General features: G+C 39.2%; 1 protein-coding gene across 1 annotated transcript; it reads left to right on the forward strand.

Moving 5' to 3' along the window:
* The first annotated feature begins 8,492 nt into the window (after nucleotides 1–8,492).
* LOC122670418 (probable pyridoxal 5'-phosphate synthase subunit PDX1) lies at nucleotides 8,493–9,852 on the forward strand. Its single transcript, XM_043867292.1, has one exon. The coding sequence runs from the start codon at nucleotides 8,625–8,627 to the stop codon at nucleotides 9,552–9,554; it is 930 nt and encodes a 309-aa protein (XP_043723227.1). The 5' UTR covers nucleotides 8,493–8,624; the 3' UTR covers nucleotides 9,555–9,852.
* Nucleotides 9,853–16,832: the final 6,980 nt, after the last annotated feature.

Genomic DNA, 16,832 nt, shown 5'->3' on the forward strand with positions numbered 1-16,832 from the left:
AAGTCATTTAGTTGAGATAGGCCACTCGACAGGAAACCTATAAATGTGGACAACCCAAAAACATTTTGAAAAAGAATTTTAGAAGAAAGAACGCTAACTGGTGTTGTGCCTCGGTGTATACCTGCACCCAGACACAGCCCAACACGAAAAAACAGGCGCACTTCTGATCCTTTCCGCCTTTCCAGGGGGTTCGCTGGGCTGTGTCTACCGGTTTGTGTTCTTTTTCCCAAGAATTTTATTAGGGGGAGTTGAAGATTCTTGTACATAAGCCTTCAACCCAAGCCCGAATAGATGATGGATATTAATGTAATCGACTTGTGCCTAAGGTCTACAACTCACTTTGAAGATGGGTTACTCAAGCCCGAGGACTTGTGGATTTGGCTCCTTTGTAATGTGACAGGGAGTGTAGCACACATCCAAAGGCCCACAGTGCTTGGGCATGCAACCCAACACCTCGTCTGTGTGTTGGGCTGCGTGCCCAAACACTGTAGGCCGTCGGATGGTGCGCTATACTCCCTGTCGCATTATAGAGGACCCAAATCCGGGGACTTATGGACTCAAACCTCGTGGACCAAAAGTACAATTCAATTGGATCAAGTCTTTACCACCACCTAGATTGGGCCTAGGACCCATAAATTAGCCCAAATTTAGGTCAAAATCAGAAAATAGGTAATTCTTAGGATCTCGATGTTTCTTAAAACATCAATCTCCCTAAGTCTCTATTTGGTTGCAAGGGAAATTAAAGGGAAGGGAAGTGAAAATTTAAAACCTAAATAAGTAAGTATTTGTAATCATTACCCTACTTAATTATGTTACTAACTCCAAAACATTCCATATTTTTGTTATTAAATTCCATTTTACTTTGCATCCAATTCCTTTTGGATTGAAATGTAAAAATAAAAATTACATCAACAAAGTATAATTATTAAATAGGAGAAGAAAGTTAAGTACTTTATATAATCATGTTAGGTAATAGTAATAAAAGTTTCATTGTTTGATTGAAATATAGTTGTGTTAATTATTGGCCTTGATAGCCATTGGATTGGGCTGGGCCTACAATAAGAACATGGGTTGTTTACATTTGGGCCAGAAGTTTGTAGTGCCTTAGAGTAAAAGGGTAGGGAACCATGCTATGGAGTAACATAAGACAGGAGAAGGATAGGGATCTTCAAGAACTACCATGTTAATATTAAATCCTAATAGGTTAATGAGGTAGGGAATATGGTTTTCTATACAACCGTGCTTATGAATGCAAACAAAAGAAGAATATTGATAGAACATTACATGTAAATTTAGGTGGATGGGGAGAGGGGTGGAATTTAGCTGCTCCACTAGTAGCAGGAATGTTCCTGCTATAAGGTTGGGAGCCAAGGAAATGGGATCTTAAGGGGTATTTTAAAAAAATACTAAAACCTAGGAAGGTATTTATGAACCCAAAGGGGAAGTGAATTATTCCATTTCCTTAGCTGTTAGCCTTGTAGCGGAAACATTCCCAACACAGATCTTCTACGGTGCGGTGCCCTGTCCTGCTTGTGCTGTGCAGATACAGGGTTGCACCTAATGACCGCCTTACCCCTGCTCGGACAAGACGCTTGGGCAGGGGTAAGGCAATCAATGTGCACCACCTTGTGTTTACGCAGCACGACAGAACAGGCAGCCCGTGCTATAGAAGATCGAGATCCAAACATTCTTGCTACAAGTGTACTAGCAAAAAATTTTCCGGGAGAGTGGATCCACGTACATTTAATAATAGGTACAATCATCCAATCAAATTAAATGGAATAAAAGAGAAGAAATTCCAAAAGTTGGCATATGGTCGCTCTTCCAACTTATGGGCACCACCTGCAAAATTCTGTCTCCTATTGCTTTATCACACAATCCCCATCTCCCGTCTCCCGCAGCCCTTTCCCCCTCACCTCCTTGTGGCCCCACCTCTGTGACCCTCCGTCACCTTTGCCCTCTGCAACCATCCCTCCCAGGCCCACCCCTTGATTTTCTCAAGCTCTATTTGCAAAGGACTGAATCAGTTAAGGGTCTCAGCATAAAAACAAGATGGGCTGGAGAGAGAGAGAAGTGGTGGTGGAGACATTCTGAGAAGGGGGAGAAAGGAGAGGTGATGGTGGATGGGAGAGCCAGAGTCCAAGAAGGAGAGGGAGAGGGGAAGAGAGGAGAAGGAGAGTTGTGGCGGCAATGGCAGGCAGGTGCATGATGGAGTGACAACATTAATAAATGGTACTGAGATGTCTTCAATCTCATTCGACGGTCAATAAAATGCTGATATGTAAGATTCCATTATGTCCCACTGGTGTGTATTTCATTTTTTCTTAAAAAAAATTTGAAAAAAAGAACTCTATCTAGGAACTTGACCCCTATTCGAAGACATAAGATGAGGCGAATGAGCACCTCGCACCCTTGAAAGGCAGATATCCCACCCCCTATTGATGTTTCCACGTTCACTCCCCCTTGATTGAATTGGGGTCGTGTCAATGACCGACCCCTTGCTTTAGTGGCTGGAGACGTACATCACAATGTATCACAAAGGTCTCGGGTTCGGTACCATACGGCACTTAACAAACTACCCCTTGATTGAATTGGGCTTAAAATGACCCCATCGATTTTTCTCCCAACATGAGGACACTCAAGATCCTAAGGTCCTCTATTTACATGTCAAGTTAGTTACAATCCAATTTATGATTGGCCTTGTGGTAAAACAAACCATTAAAATGTTCAAAAGTATTGATTCCTTAAGAAAGGAATATGATTCGATGTAGAGAGAGAAAGCGGGAGGAGGGGAGAGATGCAGAGAGAGAGAGAGAGAGGGTAGGTAGAGATGTAGACAATGGGGGAAGGTGGTAGAGAGATATAGAGGGCAACAAGGAGACGGTAGATGCAGAGGGTAGGGGAGACAAAAACCATGGATGTAGGGTGTGCACAAGAGAGAGGGACGTAGAGGAGGACATGCGACAGAGCTCATGGTCGTGGGTTGCACTAGGTGGAACAACAGTAGATTGAACGGTTGAAATGCTTCTCGTCTTTTGCAAAGATCAATAATGTGCTTGCATGGAAGATTCCATTACACTTCATTGGTGTGTACATCATTTTTCGTAATAAATGCCTTTGTTCTATAACAAGATTGACCCCTCTTCGTCCATAATGAAGGGAGGGCTAGCTAAAAGATGTTTCTCCAAATGCATGAAACTAATTTCATCACTCACAAATAGTTGTCAAACCTTACCTACTAACTCCATTAAATTTTAATTAATCATACTTTAGGGAATGAAAGCTCATCATTAGATTATATTTACACCAACCCTGGGGCTTTGGCGGACGATTGACGTGGAAGTTGGGTTGTTTGTCACGCCTCTCACTTTTATTCTCCAAAGAATCCAGATAAACAAATAAAATCCAACACATATACTTAAGAAAGTGTCACTTTAACATTGTGATGGCGATGGAAGAGCTTGGTCATACTTGGCAACAAGTCACACATTTTCTTAATTTGAATAGAAAAAAGGAGGGAGTGGGTAATGAGAGGCACTTTTCAGGCTTTCATGTCCTGATTGAGACCTCGTGATATTCTTTTTTTTTATTTTATGAAAATGTAATCACACAAACCACACACCAATCCCAAAAGATGACCTCCTAATGTTCTTATATATATTTCTAGTAGTATTATTTGAAATGAGTAACATAGCTTACTTTCTTTTAAATTTAAATGAAGGTAGGATGTCTTCATCCATCACTTTTTGTGGTTGGATGAGATTCTTTAAACAGTACCAAGGGCATTTTGAATCTTCACATGGTAGGTAAAACTAATTATGAGATCGTTGATGAGATTCTCTTTTTTATTCACTTGTGAAGAGAAACTTTATCCTAAGAAGATTGTGAATATGCAACTATATGAAATAATGTACATTCTTAGTTTAAGTTGGATTTAGTTAGTGAAATGGGTTTGCATGGTTAGTAATAACAGGAACGACAAAAAAAAAAAACAAAAAAAAAACACACACGGATGGTACAAGTTTTAAACAGTAAAAAAATTGCAAATGGATAGTCAAAGAAAATATATATAAAAAAAAAAACATAGAATGGTAACAAATGGAAAACGAACATTACGCATTTTAAATATGTATATTCCAAAAAAACGGAACCAAAAAAACGATACTATTTTTATATAAATTGAGTATTTTTTTTTATATTTGAAATACATGCTTCTAATGTTCAACAACCCATTGTATGTTCCAAGACATGTCATCTAATATCAATTCCTAATTTATACACCATAATGCCCAAAGTCTTGTTGAGCAATGTGGCTTGGCTATGGTATTCCTCGTTGTTGTCAACACAGTCAACACACTCATGGAGTGATGCATGTTCAGTTGGAGTTGGGAATAATCGATTTAAAAACCATTTTCAGTAGATGCATCAGTTTTTTAGCTCAATTTCGAAATCCGTGCATTGGCTTTAAGTTGAAAGTGATATAATGATAAATCTAGCCCTTAATGCCATCTTTATGTCGATGAAAGAATTATGTTGATCGATGTTCGGGAGAGAGAGATATGGTCAATTAAGTGATTCAATTCAACTACAAGCAATTCTGATAAAAAGGGGCTGGTTGCCGTTTTCTACTATATGTTTGAGAAACAAACGAAAATACGTGTTTTTGCTAAATAGGGGTTTGAGCTCTTATATCACATGAATCCAGTTGGTAAGAAATTATGATTAGTGTAAAACTGATATTTCATATTGGGAATTATGAATTTTTTATCCTCACCTTCTCAGGTTTTTTCTTTTGGTAGAGCTCACTTTCTGAGGTTAAGAAAGTATTTAACCTTACCCTGTTTATCCTTACCCATATGGGTACAAGATTACAAGTAAGTAGTCCCACTTATCGAAAAAAAACAGAAGTAAGTAATCCCATTAAGCATTGGTTTTTCAACCATTTTCCAAATAAATAATTAAAATATTATTATCACATGTATTATATTGTATCATTCACTTACAAAATCTAATAAATAAACCAAAAAAAAGGGAATAGGATTCGTGCACAGGAGATTCCCCCCCCCCCCCACATCAATCCTATCTTAGAGGAGGAATCTCTCATGCACGAGTCCCATCGAGCCTGTCTCATATCATAATTTAATTTTGGTCCCATCCAATTTGCAACATGGCATAAAAATAATGAGTTATAGGATCCACACTAATACTCTCTCATCTCAGACACAATGTGGTTTCCTGCTGGTCGAATTTGTCTCCCGCCCTCTCATTGGTGCGGCTTTCCACTCTAGCGTCATTGCTAACATCTACTTTTTGTTTAATTGATCAAGATACCATTTCCTTTTTATTTTTTAAATTAGAAAGTTTTCAAAATTTTATATACTTATAGTAAAATAATATTCTTCTATGCTTTTTCTTTTAATTTTTAAGAATATTACTTTCCTTTGAAACAAAAGAAGTTGACAAGAAGTAAATAATTTAAGGGAAAAAGAATGCTAAGCCTAGTCACGTGGTCCTTGCGCCTAGGCACAGTACCCTGAAATAACCGCACTACCTCTTTCACAATGAAAAATCTTCCTAATCGATATCCCTGCGTGTACTTCCATTGGCTCCAATGTTGGTGCAAGAGCCATGCGATCGGACAATGTTCTTCTTCCCATAAGTCAGAGGTGGTGAGGTTGATCAATCTATATCAAGAATCCAAGAGGGGCCATCCTTTAGTTATTGTTGTAAACAAAAAGGAGTTGAAAAGAAGAAAATAATTATTTCAAAAGTGGTGAGGTTGATCAATCTATAGCAAGAATTTAGGAGGGCATTCTTATACCATACTTGAAAACAAAAGAGGTTGAAAAGAAGAAAATAATTCAAAGGTGCTGAGGTTGATCCATCTTTATCAAGAATCCAGGAGGACATTCCTTTTACAGCTGAATTGAGGGATCGGTGAGTACACTCGGATTGGTCCCAGCTGTTCTCGCGTTAATGCGGCTGATTCGGTTAATCCGATCCTAATCTCTGAATTTATGCACATCATCCTTCCATATGGCACAATTAGGTGGACCATGCATAGAACCCTTTGCCTTATTTGAGTCAATTCATTAACGGACCCAAGTGAGATGAGAACTAGAAGAAAACATGGGAATAGTCTAGTTTCTTAGGCCTCGTTTTTTAGAGGACACTTAGGTGGGGTGAGAGAATTGGCGTGGAAAAATACTGATGTGGCACTTTAAATGTCACTCAAATCTTGTTTGATTTTCCTAGGGTGGTGAACTTACTAAAATAGAGAACATCATTAATTGCTTTGTCTGCTGATATGGTACTTCAAAATCCCACCCCTAGCCTATTCATAGTCTCCGCAACACTTCCATCCCAATAAATATCCCCGCCAACATGTAGGTCCCATCTTCTCAACTATCTCACCTCACCTCCCGCTCTAAACGAATGGGCCTTAATGAAGCATGATTCCCCCCCCCCCCCGCGGTGTTTGGGTAACAACTTGATTTGAAAGCTGCCTAGAAAAAAGGTTGATTTGATTTGGAATAAGAAGGTTTTTTAATAGTTTGATTTCCCTAATTAATTACTCTTTTACTAAGGATAATTACATTCGAATGGTTTAAAAGCTTTCTTATCTTTTCCCCTTTTCTTTTTCTTTTGCTATTTCAGATACTTCAGCTCTTTAAAAATGGAAGGGTCTCCTCGTTCTCCATTCAACGGCTTTATGCATAGTCGTGAATCACGCATAACTGTGCATATAACCTTTTGTCTTGAAAATAATTAAAACTATATTAAAGAGAAATATTGAACAAGTAGTTGTAACTTGTAAGGATACTAAATCTTAAAAAAAGATACTAATTATCCTTAAATAACACTAAGCATAGATATGTTCTTATTTCCTATAGACATGAAGTCATGAAGATTCCCTCGAGGTTGACTTGTAGTCATCTAGCTGAATTCATAAGAGGCCATAGGCCCTTTTTTTTTTTTAAATCTATGTTACGGTAAGGTTTTAAAACATTGAAGGTAGGTGTGGATGTCAAGAAAAGAAATTTTAAATTTGAGGAGAGATAAGACACATAAAATAATCATTGTATTATCATGATTTTTATTTTATTATTTTTTTTTTTTTTTCAGGTTTCCGAATATAACCTGAATATGAGGCAAGTTTTTTTTTTTTTTTTTGGTAAAAAAATATGAGGCAAGTTCATTGGAAAGACAAACAAAGATACCATTTTTTTAAAAAATAAATTATAGAGATACCATAATGATTGAGGTTTTCCACATTTTCAATCCCTTGATCGAGGGGTTCAATACTTGGGGTTGAGAGGGAATTAGGAAACAATGGGAGGATATTATCGACCCTATACAATATGAGAATAATAATGACTCTAGATAAGTGAGTACAGATCAAGTAGGGCCATCATTAGGTCAACCCAGTCGGTTTTGTTAACACCAGTCCACATCAATTTAAGGCCTACCATTGTTTCCGCCTCTTTAGATGATTGGGCCTCATAGACTGAGGCATGGATATGTTTTTATTCGGTCGATCGATTATTAATTCATAATCAGGCTTTAAACGAACTAATTGACTAATTGGACTTTAAAAGGTCCTCAAACGTGCCACAAACAATCCTTAAAAATGAGGTATAAGTAGGCTATATGAGTTTAAAGGGACAAATCAAGACACCAGAACCGCTTGATTATTAATCGAATTCAAGATACAACAGTATAAAACATTTTCCTATCGTCTAACTTTGGACTCCATGGATTAAGGTATCATATCGAATCAACCAGATTGTATTGGTATCGATCAAAACCAATCCTGGATTGGATGTAGGTATCGAATCAAGGGTAAAATAATAAAAATAAACTCAATTTTTGATGAAAAATAGAGATACAATTGATCGATCCAGATCGATATTGGATGAGCATACAAAAAAGATTTTTGTATAGATAGACATAGACCTTGTGGAAATAATCTCTCCTTATCGTAATCGGTGGACCTAAACAAAAAGTTGATCTTTCATAATTACGAATCCAGTAAAATTGATTTCAAGAAATCTGACTCAAAATCAGATTCTAGAATCAGAATCGATACCAACAGATTTATCCAACCAAACGCTTCTTAAAAAAAGTCCATTAAAAACTACCGACCGTCCTTCTCGGAACGTATATTCTTTACCCTTTGACCACGAATGGACTTGCTGACCGCTGACGTAAGAAAATTTTTTTAATTCACTATTTTTTAACCGTGGCGGGAGCTGGACGATCCAGCCCCGTTAAACGAAAGGAAAAACAAGGTTGAGATGGTCATTTCATATGTGGGGCCCAGATGAGACCCACATGAAAAAGGACCATCCCACCCTTATTTTTGCTGTCGTTTACCGAGACTGTACGGTCCAGCTCCCGCCACGGATGGACAGAATCCTTTTCCAACTTGTCCAGCTGAAGCGTTCAATTTTTTCCGTATTTATTCCCCTATTATCCTTACCAAATCCCAAATCTCGCAACCCCAACTCCTTCTCTCTCTCATTTTCGGATTCGTCTCCCTCAATTAGGGTTTCTGAGGTATCATTTGTTTTCCATCTCTGTCTCTCTGAGAAGCTCCGTTCTTTCTCAACAAGTCCTCAGAAATGGCCGGAACCGCTGTGGTAACAGTGTACGGCAATGGAGCCATCACAGAGGCCAAGAAATCCCCTTTCTCTGTCAAGGTCGGCCTTGCCCAGATGCTCCGAGGCGGAGTAATCATGGACGTGGTGAACGCCGAGCAAGCCCGCATCGCCGAAGAGGCAGGGGCCTGTGCGGTCATGGCCCTGGAGCGTGTCCCTGCTGACATCCGAGCGCAGGGAGGCGTCGCCCGGATGAGCGACCCAGGTCTCATCAAGGAGATCAAGCAGGCCGTTACCATCCCCGTCATGGCCAAGGCTCGCATTGGGCACTTCGTTGAAGCCCAGATCCTCGAAGCCATTGGCATCGATTACGTCGACGAGAGCGAAGTCCTCACCGTCGCCGACGAAGATAATCACATCAATAAGCATAACTTCAGGATTCCCTTTGTCTGCGGATGTCGTAACCTCGGCGAAGCCCTACGTAGGATTCGCGAAGGCGCAGCCATGATTCGCACCAAGGGAGAGGCTGGTACAGGCAACATTATTGAAGCCGTGAGACATGTAAGGTCGGTGATGGGTGACATCAGGATCTTACGTAACATGGATGACGACGAGGTCTTCGCCTTCGCCAAGAAGATTTCTGCTCCCTACGATCTGGTGATGCAAACTAAGCAGTTGGGTAGGCTCCCTGTGGTCCACTTCGCCGCAGGTGGGGTAGCTACGCCGGCCGATGCTGCTCTGATGATGCAATTGGGTTGCGATGGTGTATTTGTTGGCTCTGGTGTATTCAAGAGTGGTGACCCGGCTCGCCGTGCTCGGGCGATTGTTCAGGCTGTGACCCATTACAGTGACCCTGATGTTCTTGCCGAGGTGAGCTGTGGATTGGGTGAGGCCATGGTTGGACTGAATCTCAAGGATGCGAAGGTTGAGAGGTTCGCCGAACGGTCGGAGTAGGCGTTGGAGGAGGATAAAATGTTTGGTTCGATTGGCTTGGAGTTGAGCTATGGACGTGTTGATCTTCAAGATATTTCTTTCCTTCGTCTGCTGTCCTGGTACCTTTGGGAACTATTGGTGGGGATTTACTTTTGGTTTTTTGCCCTTTTCGCATACAGTAGTGAGGTTATTAGATTGATTGCTATAAGATTGATTTGTTCCATGTTACTGAAGAATATTTATTGATTAGAAGTTAATTTCCTGTTTTGATTTGATAATCATAAATGGATGATTCAATTATAGAGAAATTTTTTTTATTGTAATTCCTTAATTATAATCTGAATCTTGGAGAATGGTGTATGGATGTGATAGAATAGAGTGGCTGGGTCTAATGGTAAACTTTTTCTCCCCCACCCCTCCCCCTTGGGTTACTCTATGTTTGAGGTTCTTTGATGTTAATCAATATATTTTCTATAAATTTAAATTTTATATGGCAGTTTCCAAAAGAGAGAGCAACCAAGTGAATTAGTTTTTACTCAGTGAAGAATTCAATTGTGTGAACAATATAGCATTCTCATTCTTTTTCTCATAGCACAAACTATGGTCCACTGGAGGATGAAACAGAGCATTGGGCAGCTATAGGACCTTGCTCTCATGGAGAGTAAGTTGTAGCATCCACTCGGAACAATCTATAAGGTTGATTGTGAGTGAATTGGTTGATATATTGTCCAAAGAGGGCATTTCCTCTGGAGCTGAGCAGGATGGGTGATCACTGACACAATTTCTATTCTTTGGGTATAGAAACAATACAATCCACCATCAATTGAAATGTTGTTCCCTCATCTTACTGATTTTATTGGTTGTGACTTTGAAAGCCGTCTTCATTTTTCTGATTACCAACCTGCCAGTCAGGCAATCTGCTTCTCTGTCCTGGCCAATGGAAGTCTCCAAAATGTGCAGAGCAGGAATGAAATGAGACTTCTCAAAATGCAAGATAACAGTCCTTGAGCTATTGTCGGTTGATTTTCTGAATACATTGCATTTATGTTTTCTGCCAAGGAGCTGGTCATTGTGTTTATTAGCCTTTTTCTATCATAATTCTCTATGCTTCACTTATTTCAGTCACTTTGAATATTATGTTTTATTTTTTTTTTTTCCTTTTTTGGGTCAGCTTGTTTTGATATTCTCAAGGGCCTTTCCTGTTTTCATGTGGCATGATTAGTGGTTAGTAGCTGAAAAAATCAATTCCCTTTCCTCTTTTCATAAACAAACTTAACAGTGGGATCATCGGGAAGCTTTTCCATTTACAGTGCTGGACAGTATTTCTTTCAGTTTTACTTTTGGTTTAAGAGTTAATTGCTAACTTGTTTATAGGTGGTAGCTTATTACTCTCTGAGCCTCTCTGTGTGAACCTGTTGAATTTAAAAAAAAAAAGGTGGTAGCTTACTGACCAATCCTTGTTCTAGGGTGTCACACTTGCTTTCATTCCCTGAATTCATTGCTTCTGAGAGGTGTGCTCTGCATTTACCATATCACAGATGATGACTCTGGGTTTAATTGTTTGTGAACTCCAAGTAGCTGTACCTCTGTAAGTAGGGTTAGGTGGATCCATACTAGGTCCAGTTAAAGTGACTTAATTCACCTTTTATTTAATGATGGAATTTTCTGTTTTTTTGGATCCATATCACACACCCACGATTTAGAGAGGAGTATGGATTATAATAAGTCGGCTAGGGGTATTTTTGACTCCTAGGCTGAATATGTTTTAGACTTTAGACCCTATTTAAATTAATGCAAATCATGGAGGAGCTCATTCCCCTTTTTTATGAAATTAAACCTGCTGTTAGCAAGGTGCTTCTTCTCTCTTGAGAGTTTTGCTTTGTGTTTGGTCAAAGCAATGTGGAATTGGTGTGTGATCCAATCGACACTTTGTGGTGCGAAGCCCGGGTGGTTCGAACAAGTTTTCTCCCAAGTATTCTGCTGCAAGGTTTGAACTTTCTTCAAGTTGCTGCTGCTGCCTCCCTTCTGAATTTTTTTCCTCTCAGGTTCGCTGCCCAGGTATGGTTGTCCGGTTCCTCTCATTATTTTGCTACTGTTGCATCTTCCACATGTGGAGCTCTCAGGCCTGAACTGCAAGGCACTGCAGAGGATTTTTTCCCCATCTTGGAGTGCCTGGTTCCTACCTTCGCAAGAAGTTGCAGAGCAATGGAAAATGCAGAAATGATAATTTGGGTACCTCTTGAGGGATCACTTCCGAAAAGGCTATTGCACCCAAAAAAAAAAGGTAGATAAAATCGTTTTCATCCATTCTAAGCACTGACAAACTTAAGTTTTTACTTGATTAAAGATGATCTCTAACTGTAGTTGGAAGAAATTATATTAGCAACCATGAAAGGAAATCACCAAGGACTTCGCTGAGGCTTGTGGATCAGGGTATTAGATTGTCTTACACTGCGTTTGGTTGCATAAATTTCTGGATGTCTGCCTTGATTCAGATGTAACATCCATAGATCAGAATATCTGTGGATGAACGAGTCTGATAGAATAACTGTTTGGTTACCCTGATTCTGAAACCTGAATCTACCAGAATAACTGTTTGGTTACCTTGATTCTAAAACCTGAATCTATCCAAAATGTGATAAAATGCAATATGAAATAAAATTAATTATACTAATTATTTTATTAAATATACTCACAATTAGAATAGAAGTATTTAACAAATTTAGTATTTTTAACTAGTGAATATCAATAACAAGAACTAAACCATTCTAAAATTACCTTAATTGACTATGTTTTGAATGGTTGAATAAAAGGGTCTTAGTGGATTTGAACCACTATCCCTTGGAACATGATTATGTCCAAGTGCTCTACCAACTTGAGCTAAAGACCCATCAAATAGAGTTTGATACTTACAATTTGACCATGGTGAATCTAATTTACAGCTAATTAGTATTATAAATAATGTTGGGTGCTTACATGGGTTAATAAGGTTTAATTAAAGTATGAGAGTGGGTTAGCTTTTGATTAAGTAGAGTTGAAGTGGGATGGTATAAAGGGGTAAATTAAATTTGAAGGTGGCTCAGTGTATTCAGCAAAACAAAAATGAATTTTGGAACTTAGGAGAGAAGAAGAATGGTCTTGCTGCTGTGTTCCTATAGAACTAAATGAAAATCTGTGAATTGGAATGCTGAATCAGTGAAAATTGAAGAATAAATGGAGCTGGAGACGGTATACTAGAGGGCAGGAGATCTCAATTGAAGAGAAGCAAAGGAGAATTGAAGAATAAGAAGAAAGGAAGGTAAAAGAGTTTCTTATTTAATTAGATGGTTAGATATTAAAGAGGAGAATAGGAAGTTGAATCACTTTCTTGTTTGATTGAAGGGACTACTCTATCAACTGGGTTCTTGAGGTGCTGCACTGTTGTTATTTGAAAGGAACTACAATCTGGACTTGCTGAAGCTTATGATTCCCAAGGGATTTATGTGTTAAAGAAAGATACTACTAGATTCAGCAAGAATTTCAGAAGAAAAGAAGAAAAAAGGAAGAAGAAGAGAAGCTGAATTCCTAGGAGTTGCTGTGTTCCAGCGAAATCAAATGAAAATCTATGATTTTGAATCAAGTCTCTCACTCAACCATACAGCAACAATGTACAAGGATGTATAAGGTTTTGGTTTCAGAATGTGTGTAATAGAAACAGGGGTTGGTGTATAGTTTATACAGCTCTGTTTATTTCTTCAATGAAAGTTCTTTTTTCTTCTCAATCTCATCCACCCACCCACACACATTTAACTTGGCCAAATCAAAGGGGGCACTCTTCAGCTGTCCAGCAACTATATGCCTATACCTACCTACCCATCCTTAGCCTTTCTCTCTGTTACATACCCATACCCTACATAGGCATGCCCAGCACTGTAACATCCCTTCAAGCTTCAAGAAGTGCCAAGTCTATAACTGCATCTAAACTTTACCAGGGTTCAGGTATTTTACATTAATTTTTAGTAGAGGAAAATGAAGATACTTTTATTTTATTCGTCAGGATTCAAGTGGCTTCATTTGGGGATCAATATTGGATTTCATACGATTAAGAGAATCCAGACCCAACCTTTGGCTTTAATCAAGAGTCAAATACAAGTTTAGATACAAATTGATACTTTAAATCCATTTTACGGTAGATATAGCAAGACACTAGGAAGAAGATGGTTGCAGCACATGGAATCTATATAAAACCAAGGATGCTGGCAATAACATGTTGAGATTAAGAATAAATAAATTGAATAAAAAAAAAATTCATGAGAGTTCTCTGAGTTTCATCTAATGACCCCCAAGCATGAGGTACCGAAAACCATTACAATGAGCATGTATAATCAACATAAAATCCAACATTAACTACCGAAAAACATTACAATCCGCAAAACCACAAAATACTCAACATAAAATTCAGAAAATCATTAAGAATAGATGAAATTTGTGAGATTTATGAAATCTAGGGTTCAACCATGAGAGAAGAATGAAGGGGAAAATGGATTTTTTGTGTAGATTTCGAGCCAATAATGGCAACAAAACTCAAAACCTTCTGCTCATCGTTGAACCCTAAAAATTTTGAGGACCAAGGAACAGGGTTAGGGAGAAGACGGGCGAAGAGACAATGAGGACCAAGGTTTCGAAGCAATACTTGGAGAGTTTAGCAAGTTGATCAAGTAGCAGAGAGTTCAAAAAGTCGATTGAGTAGCAGAGATTTGTCTGGGCTTTGAGTTGCAGATGACTTGAAAATATGCACCAAGAGCTTGTGAAGGGTTTGCAGAGGAGTTGAGACGCAGGGTTTGAGCTCCAACGATGGTCTTCCATTGAAGAAGATCTTCCCAGAGAGAGCGAGAGAGAGAGACGGACATAGAGAGATAGAGAGAGTGAGAGCGAGAGAGAGGAAGGAAGTACCTGCTCAGGTCTTGCTTGCAGATCTTCGAACGATTGCTCTTCAGGTCTCACTTGCAGAGATCTTCGAACGGTAGATTTTTAGGTCTCAAGAACAATCGATTTTTTCCTCGATAATTTCTACATCTTCAGATACATGACCTTTTATACCCTGCCCCTTTAAGTTGTGCATCTTTGGATTTCACCTATTGAGGTGGAATCTCAAGATTCCAATTTTTACACTAAAACGATGCATCTCAAGATTTCGTGTGTCTCCGGATGCAAATCCATTTTCCCAACCAAACAAGAAAAAAAATTTGAGATTCATACATCTGCGGATGTAACACCTACGGATTTACGCAACCAAACACACTCTTATGTAGCGGGTGCAACTTGGTTGGGCTGGGCTGGGTTGGGTTTTTGCAAATCCAGGCCCAGCGTGGGGTAACTCACGGCTCAATCCATACTTAGCCTTTTCGGGCTCATGTTGGGCCAAGCGTGGCCCTGTTTATATATATGTTAAAGGACCGAGTTTTTCTTCGGCCATTGTGAATGGGAATCCATTTGCCACGGGATGAAGGATGGGTGCGAGTGGGTATGGAGGTGAACATAAAAAAAACCCTATAGGGGTTTTGTGACACTAGGATGGTGGTTGAACTTTCACTGGGCAGTAAAGAAAAACTTTGGCCTATATTAAATGTAAATTATGATTTTTAATCCATGGTCCTGATCTTGTATGTCTATACATACGTATAGGGATGTAAATGGATCGGATGTGATCGGATCCGTATATTCCCTAGCCGAATGTAGATATCTCTAATCGGATATGGATTGAATTTGGGTTTTTGACTATCTGTTTATATCTCTGCCTTGTGTAACCCGGACCTTCCTCCCCTAGCGGATAATCCATATCTCTTAGATCATGATTCTCTTTTTGTTATGGGAAAGGAGTTCGTGCATCGTAGATTTCATGCATCATTCATTCAATAGGGGGGTGTGGGGGCTTTATGGTCAATTTGAATGGGCATAATGCCCATCTAACAATAATTAATGCAGGTCGTGTATAAAAACTTCTGCCTTTTGTTATATTCTAGATCCTGTGAATTTTTTTTTCGGATGGATTTTTATCGGAGTATTTGGATTTTTTTTCCCCGGATATCTCTAAACGAATATGGATGTCCCTAAATGGTTACGAATGTTGATCGGATTCGGATATAGTTGAACTGGGCTTAACCCAAGGCCACAACCCAAGCCCGGCCCAACTTGACACGTGCCTGGAAATTTCTATCTTAGCCCAATCTGTGGGCTAAAGAGCCTAGCCTAGGCCCTGAACTTTCATGTGGGTTCAGGTTTGCGGAGCCAAACTTGCACCATTAGACTTAGGTGTACTGACTGTTTACACCTTATTTTCGGTCTATTTCGGTCAATAGACAAATAGACCGAAATCCATTTATGTCAAGACTGACTTGTTCGTAAGTGACCGGAAAACAGCTTGATCAGGATGAAAAGCGATAAGTAGTCGGATCGAAACGGCCGATTCGGTCGAACGGTCAATGACCGAATACGGTCAAAAAAGCGGTCAATGATCGATAAACGATCAGCGACTGACGAACGGTAAGTGGTTGCAATCAACTCTCAAAGAAGTAGGTAGTTGTGAAACAACTAGTATGCCATGAAATGGGTTCCTTTGAATTTGTAAAAAAAGTGGGAAGGTGGTGTAGGAGGTTATGAACAATTATGTAACCACCTAAAGAGTTCAAATTCAAAATGAGAAATGGAAGTTGTTGGAACTACCCACAACTCAAGATTCTACAAGTTTAGTCTATATATAAGATTTTCATCTTTTACTTAGAGGGGGATCAACATTTGGAAGAGGTATCATGTTCTACACATCAGCAGGCTATTTGACATCATATTGACATCTGTAGGTCAGAAACGAAGATATCATGTTATAGCATCAGTAGGCCAAGGCAACCATGTGATCTACCAACATCTGTAGGTCAGGGGCATCATGTTATCAACATCAGTAGGTTTGAAACACTGGGCATCATGTTCAATATCAGCAGGTCATTAGCACCATGTTATCAACATCAACAGGCCAGGAATGGAATGTTGATCTACCATTTTCTTTTGTTTTTTTTTTTTTTTTTTTCTTTTTCTTTCCTAAATCAATATCAATATCTTTCTATCTTCCTCTTCTTGACATTGCAATCTTTGCATTTGTTTTGAAAAGTCCTTGGATTACCAAGGCATTGGTAGAACCCACTCTTTGATTCAATTCACTTTATGGAATAGTTTCCTCATCCAACAACGGTCTCCAGACCGAAGAAATTTGGGGGAAACATTTTGGCACACCCGGTGGGACACCAGCCAGAATTGAATCTTATTGCC

Source organism: Telopea speciosissima, chromosome 1 (assembly GCF_018873765.1).
Source record: "Telopea speciosissima isolate NSW1024214 ecotype Mountain lineage chromosome 1, Tspe_v1, whole genome shotgun sequence".
Taxonomy (NCBI): Eukaryota; Viridiplantae; Streptophyta; class Magnoliopsida; order Proteales; family Proteaceae; genus Telopea; species Telopea speciosissima.